The sequence below is a fragment of the Psittacula echo genome (genome assembly GCF_963264785.1).
Source record: "Psittacula echo genome assembly, chromosome: 5".
Lineage (NCBI taxonomy): Eukaryota > Metazoa > Chordata > Aves > Psittaciformes > Psittacidae > Psittacula > Psittacula echo.
This window is the reverse complement of record NC_137739.1, coordinates 90,109,573-90,125,557: the sequence shown is the minus strand read 5'-3', so window position 1 is coordinate 90,125,557 and position 15,985 is coordinate 90,109,573. Positions and strand designations below refer to the sequence as shown.

The window sequence follows — 15,985 nt, the reverse complement described above, 5'->3', positions numbered from 1 at the left end:
CCCACACGGGTGTAACCACTGCACACGCGTGTCACTGCCGCACACGCGTGTCCCGGCACTGAGCCGGGCTGCGCTGATGCTCTTTATTGTTGAGGTTCGGCTCTGAAAAAGTGCTGCCGGTTACAAAAGTCCACGGTTATAAAATGTGCTCGTACAAAGACCGGGGGGGTTCGGCCTCCCCCGTCCTCCCCCCGCACCCACCGGAGCGTGGAGAGGAGGGAAAGGGAGGAGGGAAGAGGAAGAGGAGGAGAAAACAAGAAATAAAATAAATAAATAAAAAATAAAATAAAATGCAAAGAATAAAAAGAAGAAAGGGAAAGGGAAAGGGAAGGAAAGAAGGAAAGGAAAGGAAAGGAAAGGAAAGGAAAGGAAAGGAAAGGAAAGGAAAGGAAAGGAAAGGAAAGGAAAAGAAAAACGAAAGGAAAAGGATAAAGAAATAGAAAAGCAGTAAGAGAAAAAGAAAGAAAAAGGAACAAGGGGACAAGAGGAGCAGGGCGATGGTGAGGGCAGGGCAGAAGCGGGAGGACGGGGCTGGGCAGGAGGTGGCCGTGCCGTGGGGACACTCGTGGGGCCGGTACCCAGACACCGGCAGAACCCGGCGCCCACCGCGGGTCCCCGCTCCCCGCAGCGGCTCAGGGCGCAGCGCAGCGCCCGCCCTCTGTCCTTGGGGCGCAGCCGCGGGCCTGGCTGTGGGGTGGGCGCGGGGAGCTGTGATGGGTGCTCCCCGCTGCCCCCCGAGCTGCCGGCGGGGCCGGGCCGTGTCTGCGGGCTCCAGCGGGTGTTGGGGGTGCCAAAAAGAGAGAAATCAAGGAAATAAAGGAAAAATGCGCCGGGGCCCAGCGCGGGGAGGGGAGGGGGGGTGGGTGTCCCTCCTCCGGCACCTGGCTCGGGGTCCCGCCTCCCCATGGGTGCTTCACCGCAGCCCGGCGTGGCCCATCACAGCTCCCCGTGTCCCCCGGGTGGGCACAGGACCTGGTGAGGGGTCTGCCCCGGGGCAGCACCGCAGCCTCCTGCTCCCCGCTGCCAGCGGGGTTCCGGGGGTGGCACCGCTTCGCCTGGGTCCCCCCTTTCCTCCTTTCTTTGGGGGGGTTGGTTTGGTTTGAAGCTGCACCCACGTCCCATCCCCTCGCCGCGCAGGAAGAGCCACTCACGGGCAGCCCCGCGGGAGGTGCTGAGCCCCCCCGGCCCCCTCCCGGCCTCCTGTGCTGGGAACTGCGGTCCCCTTCCCGCAGCCCCCGCGCGGAGCCCAGGGCCCGGTTTGGCACCGAACCTGCGCGAAACTTTGGAAGAGAAAGGCAAGGCCCGGGGGATGCTCCCCCCTGGAACGGCGCGGGCACGGCGGCCCCGGTGCTGTCCCGGCAAGGCCTGGTGCCACCGACAGGGCGCAGGCGTCCCCCGGGATCGGCAGTGCTGAGCTGGGTGATGGCTCCAGGTCCCGGGGCCAGGCTGGAGAGCACAGGCAGGATTCGGGGGGGCTCCACTGATGATGCTTTTGGGCTGGAAGCGGGGGTTTCCTTGGATGTCCCCCATGGAGGGTGGCTGGTGTCCCCCCAAGGCACACACCACTTCTGGGGTCTCTCTCCCAAGCAGGGGGGCTGCTCCCCAGTCACAGCCCCTGGTCCCACTGCCTGGCACCGTGTGGAGGCTCCCATGGGACCCCCAAGGACCCTGTGCCGCTGCCTTCACCGGCCCTGGGTAGCGGGGACAGGAGAGTCCAAGCTCAGGGTGCCGGGGGGGGTCAGTCCTGGGGGGAGCCCACAGGGACAAAACCTCCCCATACTGGGGCAGAAGGAAGAGGAGGTGTCCCCTGTTCCCCCCCACCCCCACCGCCAGGCCAGCGTCTTGAGGCCACCCCGGCGCAGGGGGCAGCAGGAGGGGACAAGGACAAGGCACAGTCCGGGGTCCCGGCGGGGTCCGGGGGACGTCGGCGGTACCTAAACGTCCTCGTCCTCGCTGGCCTTGCTCCAGCGGTGGCAGCAGTTGGCGGTGATGCCCAGCAGGAAGTTGGTGGCCACCGAGGCGATGGAGACGACAAAGCCGACAAAGGCGATGAAGAGATAATCATCCAGCGTGAGAGTGAGGTGGCAGGCCTGGAAGCTCTCGTCCGTCAGCGAGAGGAGGGGGGCTCCCGCCACCTCAGGGGGGGCCCGGCACTCGGCCAGCTGCGACTCTGAGGGGGGGACACGGCATCAGGACCGCTCCCGGCTACCCCCCGGTGCATGGGGCAGGAGCGGGGACGCGCGGGCACCTACCGGCAGCGCAGCGCTGGATGCGGCCCCGCAGCCACTTGAGGAAGGGCTCCATGGCGCAGCCGCACACCCAGGGGTTGCCCCCCAGGCGCAGAGCCACCAGCCCCGGCAGCCCCTCCAGCGCCTCCAGGCTGAGCGCCGGCAGCGCCCCGAAGCTGAGGTCCAGCTCCCGCAGCTGCGCCAGCCCGCGGAAGGCGTCGGGGTGGACGCGCCGCAGCCCCGGGTTGTGGCTGAGGTCGAGGCGCAGGAGCCCGCTGGCCTCCAGGAACATGTCCGCCGGCACCAGGCTGAAGTTGTTGTAGCTGAGGTCGAGGTGCGCCAGGCGCCGGGCGCCCAGGAAGAGCCCGGCCGGCAGCGCCGCCAAGGAGTTGTTGCGCAGGTCGAGGGCGCGCAGCTGCCCGTAGCAGGACAGGTACCCCGGGGGGATGCTGGCGATGCGGTTGTGCGCCAGGCTCAGGTTCCCGGTGTCCAGCGGCAGCTCCGGCGGCACCGAGAAGAGGCGCTGCCCGCTGCAGTCCACCGCCTGCCCGCGGCACGTGCACAGCACCGGGCAGCCCGCCCCGGCGCCCGCCGCCACCGCCGCCGCCGCCGCCGCCACCAGCCAGGGGCCCAGCAGCATGGCGGGGCGGCGGCGAGACACAGCCCGGCGGGCGCCGGCGAGGCCCGGGCCCTCACGGGGCGGCGGGAGCCATCCCGGCACCGGGGGAGGGCCGCTCACGCCGAGAGCCGCCGGCCGCGGGGAGCAGGGCCGGGCGTCGGGCGCTCACAGCGATGCTCCGGCCATGCCGGCCGCATCCGGGGGGCACGGCGGGCTGCGGGCCCCGGGGGCCGGGGCGGGCCTTGTCCTGCCGGTGACGCTGCCTGCGAGGAAGAGGGGCCGGAGGAAGCCGAGGGCCGCGGCCCCTGCAGCCCTGCGGGGCACCTGCAGCCTCCCCGTGCCCCCCATGCCGGGGCCACCCGCTCCTCCAGCCCCCCCGTGGGGGTTTCAGCCGAAGCAGAGCCCCAGCCCCGCTGACCTTGCTCAGCTCCACACTGCAGTGGCCAGAGCCGGGGTCCCCGGTGCCCAGGACCCCCCTCTCCCCGGTGGGGACCCCCCTCCACGGCACTCTCCCGGGGTCCCCATCCCGGCCTGCTCCGGCCCCCCTCCCCATGGCCATCTTTGCTCCATCCTTCCTCGCCCGTGTCCCCCCCCAGCCCCATCCCCGCCCCACGGCCCCATCTCACGGGGGCAGGATGGTCACCACCGCCCCGGCCACCCCCTGCCTCCCCGGCCCCCGCTCCAGCCCCGGGTACTCACACCAGGGGATGAGCAGGGCTCGGCTCCCTGAGGCCTGGGCGCTGATGGGTGGCCGGGGGGGGTCCCCGGGCGGCCGCCCTTACCCCAGAGGCTGCCAAGTTGGGCGAGCGGCTCCTGCAGCCGCGGCCAAGGCTGCTGCCGAGCCTGGCAATGGGAGCAGGGTCTTTCCCCACCTCCTTCCTCCCCTCCTCCTCCTCGTCCTCCCTTGTCTCTCTCTCTTTTTTTTTTTCCTCTTTTTTTTTTCCTTGAGGGCCAGATACTGACGTTTCGGTGTCTCTTAGCAACTGCCTCCACATCTCTGAGCAACAGGAGAGCGGGATGCGGAGCCGCCGGAGCGATGGAGACATGGAGACGGCGGCGGCGGCGGCGGTGGGGAGCAACATCCCCACCCCAAGGGACGCCCTGGCCAGGCCGGGGGGGGACCTGCACCCGTATGGCCGGATGGAGCAGAACGAGGGGTCCCGAGCCCTCCCCGCCTCCCCCGGCCCTGGGGAACGTCCCCGTGGGATGGGGTGAATCCGGGTTTCCCGGGCTCTGGAAACAGAAACAAATGACGTCTCGGCAGAGGGGGAAAACAAGGCACCGGGTTCGCCCCGGGAGCACCGTTAATGGTGCTGCCACCCCGCAGGGAGCCGCTGCCGCGGTGCAGCCGTAGCGGCTGCGGCAGGGACGTGCATTCCCACTGAAAGCCGACCTAGCCCTGCACACAAACCCCATCAGCCGCTGGAGCTGGAACGTGCTTTGGGCTCTGTTTTCCCTGGTCACAGACCTGGAAAATGCCTCAGGTTGACACTGATTGTTTTGCTCTGCTCGAGCCGAAAAAACCCGTTTCCCTTCTCCTTTTAGATGGGGAGAAATGGGATTCAGCTGCTGCCCTGCCCCCGCAGCCGGCTTTGGCCGTGAAACAGCCCTTTTCAATCACAAGGATGCCTGCGTTTTGCTCTGGAAACGTTGCCACACCATGGCTGTGGCACTGTTGGGAAGGAGGCACCTTCAACCCCTGCATCTGCGGTGGGGGTTCCTCGTTTTCCTTTCCTCCTGCTGTTTTCATGGGGTGGCTCCCTTTCCCGGCTGGATCCCGGTGCCTCCTGCTCCCGCAGGACGGCTCCTCTGCCCGGTGCCACACGGCGCCCCTCGCCGCGGTGTCACCGGCGCTGCCGGGAGCTCTGGGAGCTGAATGCACCCGGAGAGCCCCGGAGCCATCTCGGGCAGACACAGCCCTGCGGATGAGACCGAGCCGGCTGCAGGTGTCCTCCCGCTGCCCGGTGTTTTTCCACTTCCCCAGGATTTCGGGCTTCGTTGGCAGCAAAGGATCCAGCCCGTGCCCCTGATGGGGAGAGCTCGGCAGCAGCCCCCTGCCAACACCCCTGTGGTCACAGCCATGGAGACACAGCCATGAGGACACCACGAGCCCCTGTGAGAGCCCAGCCCCGTCGAAACAGCATTCCCAGGAGAGACCCACAAGCGGGAGAGAGCCGGGTTTTTGTATGATCCTCCAAGCCTGATTCCAGCCGCCCCTTTTCAACTCTTCTTCCCTGTCCCTTCTCTGGGGGGGTGTCAGCAGCCACCAGCCGGGTTCAGCCCAGACCCAGGAGCCTGGAATTGCTCTGAGGAGCCTGGCTTGATAAATCTGCCTTACATTCAGGGCTTTATCTCTCTCAGGGCAGGCAGCATCTGATAGCCCAGTTCATCTAATCCATGTGCATTCAAGCTTTGGAGAGGAGGAAGAAAGATGAGGAAGGCCTAGGGGGCTGACAAGAAACCTGGAGAGGGGCTTTGGACAAGGGCCTGTAGGGACAGGCCAAGGGGAATGGCTTGAACCTGCCCGAGGGGAGACTGAGATGAGCTCTTAGGCAGAAGCTCTTCCCTGTGAGGGTGCTGAGGCGCTGGCCCAGGGTGCCCAGAGAAGCTGTGGCTGCCCCATCCCTGGCAGTGTTCAAGACCAGGTTGGACACAGGGGCTTGGAGCAAGCTGCTCCAGTGGAAGGGGTCCCTGCCTGTGTCAGGGATTGGAGCTGGAGGAGCTTTAAGGTCCGTTCCACCACAACCCACTGGGATTCTGAGGCTCTAGGAATGGTGACATCTCTTCTTTTGACGGTGTTCAGAGCAGTTGGTCACAAACAGGAGCTCCCCACTGGCTTGCCAACAGCAGCGCAGTGCTGGGCTGCAGCCTGAGATGGTGACAGGAGATGTGGCTCTGGCAGCATCCTTCTGGTCCCCAGCACAGCTCTCACAGCCCTGGCCTGGTGCATCTGCTGTGGTGGCACCTAGGGCAGCCTCAAACCTGTTTACTGCGTGTGCCTCTACCACCAGCACCCATCCACGTGTCTTCCTGTGCTGGGGAGCAACGGGGAGGGCTTGGGCACAGCACGGCTGCTCTCCTGGCCCCGCTGTGGGTTCCAGCACCCTCCGGCGCATCCTGGGGCACTGGGGCTGGCCGGTACCGTGTGGCACTAGGCTGCACCGGGGATGATGTGGTTTGTTTCAGGTGAGGCCCCATTGCAGTGCCAGTGGGAGCAGCATCCATCTGAACTTCCTGCCCCTCACAGCCCTGCGGTTCCGTGGGGCAGGAAGTTCAGACAGAGGGCACCCGGTGAGAGCCACGGCCTGCGGCTGTGCCAAGGACCTGGCAGAACACTGTCAGAGCATCATCGGAGCACCTTTGGGGCACCATTGCAGCATCATCAGAGCACCAGCACTGAATCCTAGAATCAAAAGAAAAGATCTTTAGGATCATTAAGTCCAACCATTGGAGCACCACTGGAGCATCACTGTCCCTTGCCAAGTGAGAGCCTGTCCACCCCACAAAACCTCACTGCAGCCACGATGTGCCCAGCTTCTGCATCACCAATATTTAAGCAATAAAGTCAGTGTGGAGCTCAGTGTTCCCAGCATCACTCCCAGCACATCACACCAGTCCTTAACTGGTCGCTCCACCACCACAAATGAGTTCGCAGTAATTCATCCCAGTCTGAATGCCATTGCTGTAAGCTGGGGGAAGCTAAGGGGAATGGGAGCAGAGCCACAGGGCTGGGTTTGACTTTGGTTTGGGTCTCTCCATCCAGGACACGTTTCTCCTTTGCCTGAGGCACTTTGTCATCAGGAGCTGGTGCAGAAATCCCAACCCCAAAGTGGTTTCTGGAGCGTGGGGTGTCCACATTGAGGGTGAGCCTTGAAGTGTTTCACCCTGGCTGAGCAGGTTTCACTGGTGCTGCAGTGAGGGTGCTGCAGTGAGGGTGCTGCAGTGGGGGTGCTGCAGTGGGGGTGCTGCAGTGAGGGTGCTGCAGTGGGGGTGCTGCAGTGGGGGTGCTGCACTGAGGGTGCTGCAGTGGGGGTGCTGCAGTGGGGGTGCTGCAGCCTCCTCTGGGACACTGGGTTTCTGTGCACGCTCCGTTGCCTGCTGTGGGGCTGAGCTGTGCATTTGGTTTCTCTTCACACCCCACTCGGTGTCACCTCCTGCAGAGCTGCTCTGGGGACATCTGTGCAGCATCAGAGATGCTCAGAGATGGGTTCTGCTGCTGCCGGTGCCGCGCTCGGGCTGCACCGTGCCTGCTGCCTCCTCCCCTGCACCCCCAGGGTTGTGCAATGGTTGGTGTGGTGAGACCACAGAACACAGCCTGCCCTCATCCACGCTTTGCCTTCTGGAGGCTCCTCCAGGTTTGGGTCTGGTGCCTGTGGGGCATCCTGAGGTTCTGAACGTTTCTGCTTGACCAGGAAGCCCCTGCGTGCCCCGTCCCACTGCAGGACCCACTGCCTGGGCAGGGCAGAGCCACCGCCGCCGTGCGGCCATGCTGGCCATGGGCCGGTACCCAGACCCAACCCTGGAGCAGGGACCCCGGAGCTGATGCTGGGCTGTGTGCTGGGATGAGAAGCCACCACTCCCCCTCTCCCTGGCCAGGGCCTGGCTGTTGGGGCTCAGCAGCTTGTCCCAGGGGGATCAAGGACTTGGCCAGCAGCTGAGTCACGGTGTCCAGGGGCCAAGGTTCCCCCCATGCCTTCAGCGAACCCTCCACTGCAGCGTGAGGAGGATGGAGCCGGTGCTGAGAAGAGGAAACTAAAAGAGGTGCAGAATGTGATGCGCTCTGAGAGCGTTGACCTAAGAAGGAAATCAACGTGTTGAAAGGCGAGTTGCTCACTCAGGAAGCAAGAGTGCGTGTGTGGCTCCTGGGCTGGGGGTGAGCTCCATCCCCATAGACCCTCTGGCCCAGTGGCCCTGCACAGCGTGTCCCACACAGCCCCGCAGGGTAGAGCAGGGCCAGCAGCCACCCTGGGCTCTGCTGCTGGAGACACCCACGTCCTCATGCGGCTCTCCTGGTGAGGACACCCATCTCCTGGTAGGGATGCTGCTCTCCCGGTGGGATACAGTGAGGATGGCGCTCTCCTGGTGAGGACACTGCTCTGCTGGTGGGACACTGATCTCCTGGTAGGTCCACAGCTTTCCTGGTGGGAACAATGCTTTCCTGGTGGGAACAATGCTCTGGTGATGGGGACCCTGTTCTAGTGATGGGGTCTCTGCTCTGGTGGTGGGGACACTGCTCTGGTGGTAGGGAAATTGCTCCGCTGGTGGGACACGGCTCCAGCGAGGCTTTGCAGCAAGGAGCTGCCCCACTGCACCTTGTGCTTGTGCTGGTGGGGATGGTCTGGGGTGGGGGAGCAGGCAGGGGAACTGCAGCCAGCCCCACAGCCAGCCCCATAGCCCTACAGCCCTGCAGCCCCACAGCCCTACAGGCAGCCCCACAGCCCCACAGCCCCACAGCCCTACAGCCCTGCAGCCCTACAGCCAGCCCACAGCCACGTAGCCCTACAGCCCTGGACAGCAGAGCAGGGAGGAGGCAGCTGATGGCAGCGGGGGCAGAGCGGGGCAGAGGCAGCACGACAGGATGGGGCTGTCTGTGGGGCTGGAGGGGTCTCACAGTGGCTCTGCAGCAGAGGCCGGGCTGTGCCCATGCACACCGGCAGCAGCAGGAGCGGTGCCCCGGGCAGCGGCCACTGGCAGGGGCAGGGCAGGGCTGGGGAGCTGCTGCTCCGTGCCCTGGAGGACCTCTCCCAGCTGGATTTCAAGCGGTTCCGGGATGCGCTGGCGCACGCGGAGCTGCGCGGCTGCAGCCCCATTCCCTGGGGCCGGCTGGAGAAGGCCGACTGGATAGACACCAAGAACCTCATGCTGGAGTTCTATGGCGCGGAGGCTGCCCTGGATGTGGCGATAACCGTCCTGGAGCACATCCAGCTCCGCAACGCTGCTGCCCTGCTCCGGGAGAGCAGAGAGAGAGGTGGGAATGCTGAGCAGCTCCCGGCCCCATTCCAGGGGTTGTGTATGCAGGAGCCCTGCAGGGGCCAGGAGGCTGCTACGGACGGGGGTCCCTGTGGCCGGGCATGGGGAAGTGGAGGGGTTTCGGGTGCTGGAGCTCAGGGATGTTTCCCATTAACGCCCCTTTTCCCCCAGCCCTGGGGCCCGCTCCTCTGCTGGGATCATCGCCATCAGGTAGGTGCCAGTGGGGGAAAGCGCGGGGGCTCTTCTGCTGCTGCTGCCCCGTGCTCTGCTGCTGCCCGAGGGGGGGTCACCTTCCAGATCACCGCAGTGGGTACAAGAGGGCTGTGCGCCAGGCCTACGGCCGCATGAAGGACCCGAATGCACGGGTGGGCGACAGCACGAGCCTCAGTGCCCGGTACGCGCGGCTGGTGATGGTCACCGAGCACCGCGACGAGCAGCAGCGCGAGCGAGAGATCGCGGCTGTGGGGCGCGGGCACGCGGACCTCATGAAGGAGCGCGCCGGCTCCTCCATTGCCGTCGCTGACCTCTTCAAGCCTGACGATGAGGGCTGGAGCCCCAAGGAGGTGGTGCTGCTGGGCGCCGCGGGCATGGGGAAGACCATGACGGCCAGGAAGATCATGCTGGACTGGGCGTGCGACCGGATGTTCGAGGAGTTTGACTTCGTGTTCTACATCCACTGCCGCGAGGGGAACCTCCTGGACGGCGAGGCCAGCATGGCCGACCTCCTGGCGCGGTGCTGCCCCGACAGCGCCCTGCCGCTGGACGCGGTGCTGCAGCAGCCAGAGAAGCTCCTGTTCGTCATCGACGGCTTCGACGAGCTCCGCTTCTCGGTGGAGCAGCCGTGGTCGGAGCTGTGTGCGGAGCCTGGCGAGCGGCGCCCGGTGGACGTGGTCCTCACCAGCCTGTTCCGCAGGAGGCTCCTGCACCGCAGCTCCCTGCTCATCACCACCAGGCCGGCGGCGCTGCAGAGCCTGCGGCGGCTCCTGGAGCACGAGCGCTGCGCCGAGATCCTGGGCTTCTCAGAGGCGGACCGGAGGGATTATTTCCAGCGGTTCTTTGGGAGCGCGGAGCAGGCGGCGGCCGCCTTCCGCTTCGTGCGGGGCCACGAGCTGCTCTTCACCATGTGCCTGGTACCCGTCGTCTGCTGGATCGTGTGCACCGTGCTGAGGCAGCAGCTCGGCCGTGCCGGGGGCCTGGCCCACGGCCCCCGCACCACGACCGGGATCTATGTGCTCTACCTCTCGGCGCTGCTGCGCTCCCTGCGCGGGCGGCAGCGGCAGGATGTGCCCGCCGTGCTCCGGAGGCTCTGCTGCCTGGCGGCCGGTGGTGTCCGCGGGCAGAGGGTCCTCTTCGAGGAGAAGGAGGTGCAGGGGCTGGCACTGGGCCGACAGGAAGCCCTCCCGCTCCTCCTCAACGAGCACCTCTTCCAGAAGGACATCTCCTGCGTCAGCTCCTACAGCTTCATCCACCTCAGCTTCCAGGAGTTCTTCGCGGCGCTCTTCTACCTGCTGGAGGATGAAGGGGAGGCACAGGAGCCCCCCATGGGTCCCAGCAGGGACGTGAAGGAGCTGCTGGAGAGCTACGGCAGCTCCAGGAACTACTTCATCCTGACCGTGCGGTTCCTCTTTGGACTCTTAAACGAGGATCGCAGGAGGGAGCTGGAGCAGGAGACAGGCTGTAAAATCTCTGCCAGGATTCTGCAGGATCTGCTGGAGTGGCTTCAGGACAGCCAGAAAACAGCCCTGGCTCTTCTGCTGGAGGAGACGGGGCTGGTCCGCGACCTGGAGCTCTGCCACTGCCTCTACGAGCTGCAGGACGAGCAGCTGGTGGCAGCCGCCCTGTGCCCCTTCACGGGGCTGCGCCTGCATGGGCTCAACCTCAACCGCTTCGACCAGGTCGTCCTTGCCTTCAGCCTGAGGAGGTTCCCTGGGCTGCAGGTGCTGGAGCTGGTGCACTGCTGCTTCCTGTGGGATGAGCCCGAGGACACCGCAGCGCCGCAGCCGTGCAAGAAGCCGCATCGGTGCGTGGGGTCCCGGCTGCCGAGCCCCCCAAACCCTGGGGCTTGGTGATATCTGCATGGGCAGAGCCCTGACCTCGAGTCACAGCCAGTGGGCAGGGAGCAGTGCTGGGAGAAGGAGAGAAGGAGAAACAGAGGATAAGATAGGATACGATAGGGTAGGGTAGGGTAGGATAGGATACAATAGGCTAGGCTAGGATACGATAAGATATGATATCATACGATATGGGTAGGGTTAGGGGTAGGGGTAGGATAAGAATAGGAATAGGAAAGCAATAAGACAGAAATAGGAATAGGATAGGAACAGCAATAGGATGGGAACAGGAATAGACTGGGATATGAACAGAATCCCAGGATCCCAGACTGGTCTGGCTTAGAAGGGACAGCCTGTGCTGGGACAGTGTGCCGCTGCGCTGGCTGGGGCCAGGGACCCTCCTCCTCCTCCTCAGGCAGGCTCACGGCTGTGAAACCAGCAGCCCCTGCCCTGTGCTCTCACCAGGAACCCCAGAGAGAAGCCCCGGCTGTCCTTTGTGCTTGTACGGGGAGAAAAGTGGGCAAAGACGAGGAGTTTGGGCACAACTTCCTCATTCTGCTCAGAGAGAGCCGGTCCAGCTCAGGGATTTTTCCTTTTGGGGCAGCCACAGCTCCTCTGGGCAACCTCTGCCAGTGACTCAACCCCTCTGTTCGTTTAAAGCTGTTTCTCTTCATCCTGTCCCTACAGGCCCTTGGCCAAGGGCCCTCTCCACCCATGCAATAGGAAGCATCTCTTCGCAGGGAAGCCCAGGAGGAGGAGGGGACGCTGTCACCCATCCACATGCTCTGTCAAGCCCTGGAGGCATCAGGCTGTAAGCTGAAGACTCTGAGGTACGCGGCTGCTGGTGGAGGGGCCGTGGCGCAGAGCCCCCGCGGGGCACCGGCGGCGGCACCGGAGGGACCACGTCCTGTGCGGTGGGACCGGCCCCCAGGGGCTGTCCGTGGAGACCCGCCCGGTGTGAGGCCATCACCAGCGGCGGCCGCGGCCCCTCTGCACCCCTCTGCAGGCTGGACCGGTGTGAGCTCAGCAGCGCCTGCGGCGCGGCTCTGGGCTCCGTCGTCGGCACCAGCCCTGCCCTGACCGAGCTGGGCCTGGCTGGGAACAAGGCCCTGGGGGACGAAGGCGTGAGGCTGCTGTGCGAGGGGCTGCGGCGCGGAGCCGGCCCCCTGCGGGAGCTGCGGTGAAGGGCGGCGGAGAGGGAGGGGGACACTGACACCGGGGAGGGCATCGGGAAGGGACAGCGGGGAGGGAGGGGGACACTGACACCGGGGAGAGACACGGACATTGGCACTGTGTGAGGGACACCAGGAAGGGGTACTGGGGGTACACGGACACTGCATGAGAGACACTGCTGGCACTGCAATGGGAGATGCTGTGTGGGGAGCACTGGCACTGCAGTGGGGACCCTGGCAGGTTAAAGCCATTAACACGGAGTCCCCAGCGCTGCTGCAGGAGCCACCTCCAAGCTGGGTGCAGGCGGGGGACACCGGCACGGGCCACCTCACTCTGTTCCCCTGCAGGCTGGGCGGCTGCAGCCTCACGGCCGCGGGCTGCAGGGCCGTGGCGTCGGTGCTGGCGGCCGTGCCTGGGCTGGCGCTGCTGGACCTCAGCGACAACGCGGTGGGGGACGATGGCGTGCGGGAGCTGTGCGCGGTGCTGGACGGATCCGGCCGCGGCCTTTGGAAGCTCGAGTACGGACCGGTCCCACTCTGATCCAGTGGGGCTCCCGGGTGGGACAGGAGCGGGTGCGCAGGATGTGGCCACGTCGCTGCCTGGGGATGTGCTAAACCAGGCAGGGCACAGCCCGAGGCTCAGGGTCACTGAGTCGTAGAAACGCAGCCTGGTTTGGGTTGGAAGGGACCTTAAAGCTCCTCCAGCTCCAACCCCTGCCACGGGCAGGGACCCCTTCCACTGGAGCAGCTTGCTCCAAGCCCCTGTGTCCAACCTGGCCTTGAACACTGCCAGGGATGGGGCAGGAAGCAGCCGGTGGCTGAGGCTCGGTGTGTCCCGGCTCAGGCCCCGCTCCCTGCTCCCCCGCAGGCTGTGGCAGTGCGGGCTGACGGAGCTGAGCTGTGAGACCCTCGCCGCGGTGCTCCCTGACACCCCCAGCCTGGCCGAGCTGCACCTGGGGGGCAACGCTGTGGGGGACAGCGGCGTGAGGAGGCTGAGCCGGGGGCTGCGGGACCCCCGCTGCCGGCTGCGCACCCTCAGGTGGGTGACACAATGCGGGGCTGAGCCGGGGGGCTCCGGGAGCTGCTGTGTGGCAGGAACAGGGACCTCGGTGCTCCGGGGCCAGTGGCATGGCGCTGGTGACCCCCCCAGTCCCACAGGGCTCCACCACGGCCACTGCTGTTGAGCCAGAACTGGCTTCTCCATCTGCTTCTAAACAAGCTCTTCACCTGCTTTTCCCCTGGCGCTACCAGCGAGCCCTGTCCCAGTCAGCCCAGCAGTGCCGGGAGCAGGAAGCCAGGCAGGACACGGCTGCAGAGGGGCTGCAGGACAGGAGTGAGGAAACAGCATCAGTCACATCTCCCAGGGCAACATCCCCCAGCTGCGTGGAGCCGCAGTGAGAAGGGTTGGGGCTGGGCTGGTGGAGACACAGAACAGGGCAGGTAACAGGGTGAGAAACCACAGAACCATGGAATCAACCAGGCTGGAAAAGAGCTTCAAGTCCATCCAATCCAACCATTCCCAGCGCTGCCAAGGCCACCCTTAACCCATGGCACTGAGGCCTCGTCTCCATGGTGTGTGAGCACTTGCAGGGCCGGTGCCTGCAGCCCTGCCCTGGGCAGCCTGTTCCAATGCCTGAGCACCCTCTGGGGCAGGAATTGGTCCTCAGCTCCATCCAAACCTGCCCTGGTGCAGCTTGAGGCCGGTTCCTCTTGTCCCATCCCTTGTTCCTTGGGAGCAGAGCCCAGCCCCTCCTGGCTCCATCCTCCTGTCAGGCACTTGAAGGGAGCCATCAGGTCCCCCCTGAGCCTTCTCTTCTCCAGACTGAACCCCCCTGGTCCTTCGGGGGCACCTTTGCTTTGCAGCGATGGCGGAGGGAGGTGGGCTGGGTCTGTCCAGCAGCGGTTGGAAGAGCTCCCTGGTGATGCTGAGCCGAGGCAGGGGCTGCAGTGCCCCTGGTGACAGACGTGCCTCTGCTGGGGGGGAGACGCTGGGGCCCTGGAGGACCGGAGAGCCCCGCGACCAGGCCCCGCTCCCTGCTCCCCCGCAGGCTGTGGCAGTGCGGGCTGACGGAGCTGAGCTGTGAGACCCTCGCCGCGGTGCTCCCTGACACCCCCAGCCTGGCCGAGCTGCACCTGGGGGGCAACGCTGTGGGGGACAGCGGCGTGAGGAGGCTGAGCCGGGGGCTGCGGGACCCCCGCTGCCGGCTGCGCACCCTCAGGTGGGTGACACAATGCGGGGCTGAGCCTCCCTTGGGTGCCGCGGGGCCGCAGGAGCCGCACGGGCCAGGTGCCTGCAGCTTGAAACGGGAAATGATTTGTTTACAGTGGGTTGAATGATTCATGAGCGCCCAGGTGAGGTCACTTAAAGTGGCATTTAAAGCTCTCCCAGGCGGAGCAGCAGCTCGCTCCCTGCCCCAGCTGCAATCATTCCACTCCCGGCACGTTCCAGGTGCATGTGCACAGACGTTGCTCCATAAGGATCACCCCAACCCTGTTTTGCCCCACAAAGACCAAATACTATTCTGGGTTGCAAGAAGTAACTGGGGTAACCCGGTCAAGAGGAAGCCTGGTCCTTCCCATGCCCATTCGAAGGGGTGCTCCCCATCCTGGGAGGTTTTATCCAGCACCAGGACCTCACAGGAAGCCTGGAGCAAGGCTCTGGAGCAAGTCCTCCCTGGAAGCTGTTTCCAGGCACGCAGAGGCCAGGCTGGGTTCCTGGCTGTGCATGGGGTGTCCCCACAACGTCCCTTCCCTGTCCTCACAGCCTGTGGCAGTGCGGCCTCTCGGGAGCCTGCTGCGAGGATGTGTGCTCCGTGCTCCGTGCTGGATGCGCCCTGGAGACCCTGGACCTGAGCGAGAACAGCCTGGACAAAGGGAGCGTGCGGGCGCTGTGCGGGGCGCTGGGGCAGCACCCCCGGTCCCTGCAGGGGCTGTGGTAAGGGACAAGGGTCCTGGCATCACCTGGGTCCCTGCAGGAGCTGTGGTAAGGGACAAGGGGTCCCAGTCTCCATCTAAACCTCCCCTGGTGCAGCTTGGGGCTGTTTCCTCTTATCCTATCCCTTGTCCCTTGGGAGCAGACCCTGACCGCCCTCACTGCATCCTCCTGTCAGGCAGCTGTAGAGAGCAATAGGTTGTATAGCGGCAGGAAGGCCACAGGGGCAGGGTCCCCATGACACCAGGACACCCCCACTGGCCCCCTCTGCCCTCTCTGGCTGCAGCACCATGGTCCGCGGTCAGCTCAGGGGGTTTGACCTCTTCCTCCTCCTCCCCAAAGGCTGCCGAGCTCTGGGCTGGATGAAGAGACCCTGCGGGAGGCGGCAACACTTGAACAAATCAAACTCGTGTGAGGGCTGGACCGGCGGCGCAAGGGGCTCAGGGACCGAGCCTGCACGAGTGTCAGGGATGAGGCGCCGGGGAGGTTTCCTGTGTGAGGCGTCCTTTCGGTGCTGAAAACCTTCCAATGGGCTCTGCTGATCCCCCGGAGGAGCGCAGGAAGGAGCCCCCCAGAGCTGAGACCTGTCTGTGCGTTACGGGTCCAACAGGACCTGCCCCAAGGTCCTGGGAGGGTGGAAAGGACCAGAGCTGAGGCTGAAGGGAATGGAGATGAGGCACTGGGTGGGTCTGAACTGTTCCTGTTTGATCCCTGGTGTTGGCAGTGCCCAGACGCACCGGGGCTGCAGAGATTCCTATTCACTGTGGATATTCACTGTGGTTCCTGTATCGACGGGGTCTGTGTGGTCCCCAGGAAGGTCTCCCTCTGCTTCTGGCCATGGATTTACTGTGAAGAGCACTCGTGTTGTAGCCTTGTGAAATAAAGCTCCTCCCAGAAGCCTCTCCACACCGCGGTAGTTCCCATCAGCAGCTGTGCCCAGGAATGCTGCGCAGCTCCATGGGCTGCTCCTCTCCCATTGCCAGAAGCACCGGAACACAGCTGAGCAGAGCTGA

At 65.1% G+C, this 15,985-nt stretch overlaps 2 protein-coding genes across 2 annotated transcripts; one reads left to right on the top strand and one right to left on the bottom strand.

Annotated features, from left to right (window-relative positions):
* Window positions 1-1,934: 1,934 nt before the first annotated feature.
* Window positions 1,935-2,868, bottom strand: LRRC55 (leucine rich repeat containing 55; the record flags this gene model as incomplete). The annotated part of the gene is made up of 2 exons (XM_080619179.1): window positions 1,935-2,170; window positions 2,253-2,868. The coding sequence occupies 2 exons, from the start codon at window positions 2,866-2,868 to the stop codon at window positions 1,935-1,937; spliced, it is 852 nt and encodes a 283-aa protein (XP_080475305.1).
* A 5,092-nt stretch (window positions 2,869-7,960) lies between these two features.
* Window positions 7,961-15,387, top strand: NLRP6 (NLR family pyrin domain containing 6; the record flags this gene model as incomplete). Its single annotated transcript, XM_080618403.1, has 10 exons — window positions 7,961-7,968; window positions 8,472-8,815; window positions 9,115-10,837; window positions 11,609-11,782; window positions 11,875-12,048; window positions 12,389-12,559; window positions 12,909-13,079; window positions 14,089-14,259; window positions 14,805-14,975; window positions 15,315-15,387. The coding sequence occupies exons 2-10, from the start codon at window positions 8,491-8,493 to the stop codon at window positions 15,385-15,387; spliced, it is 3,153 nt and encodes a 1,050-aa protein (XP_080474529.1). The 5' UTR covers window positions 7,961-7,968; window positions 8,472-8,490.
* Between the last annotated feature and the right edge of the window lie 598 nt (window positions 15,388-15,985).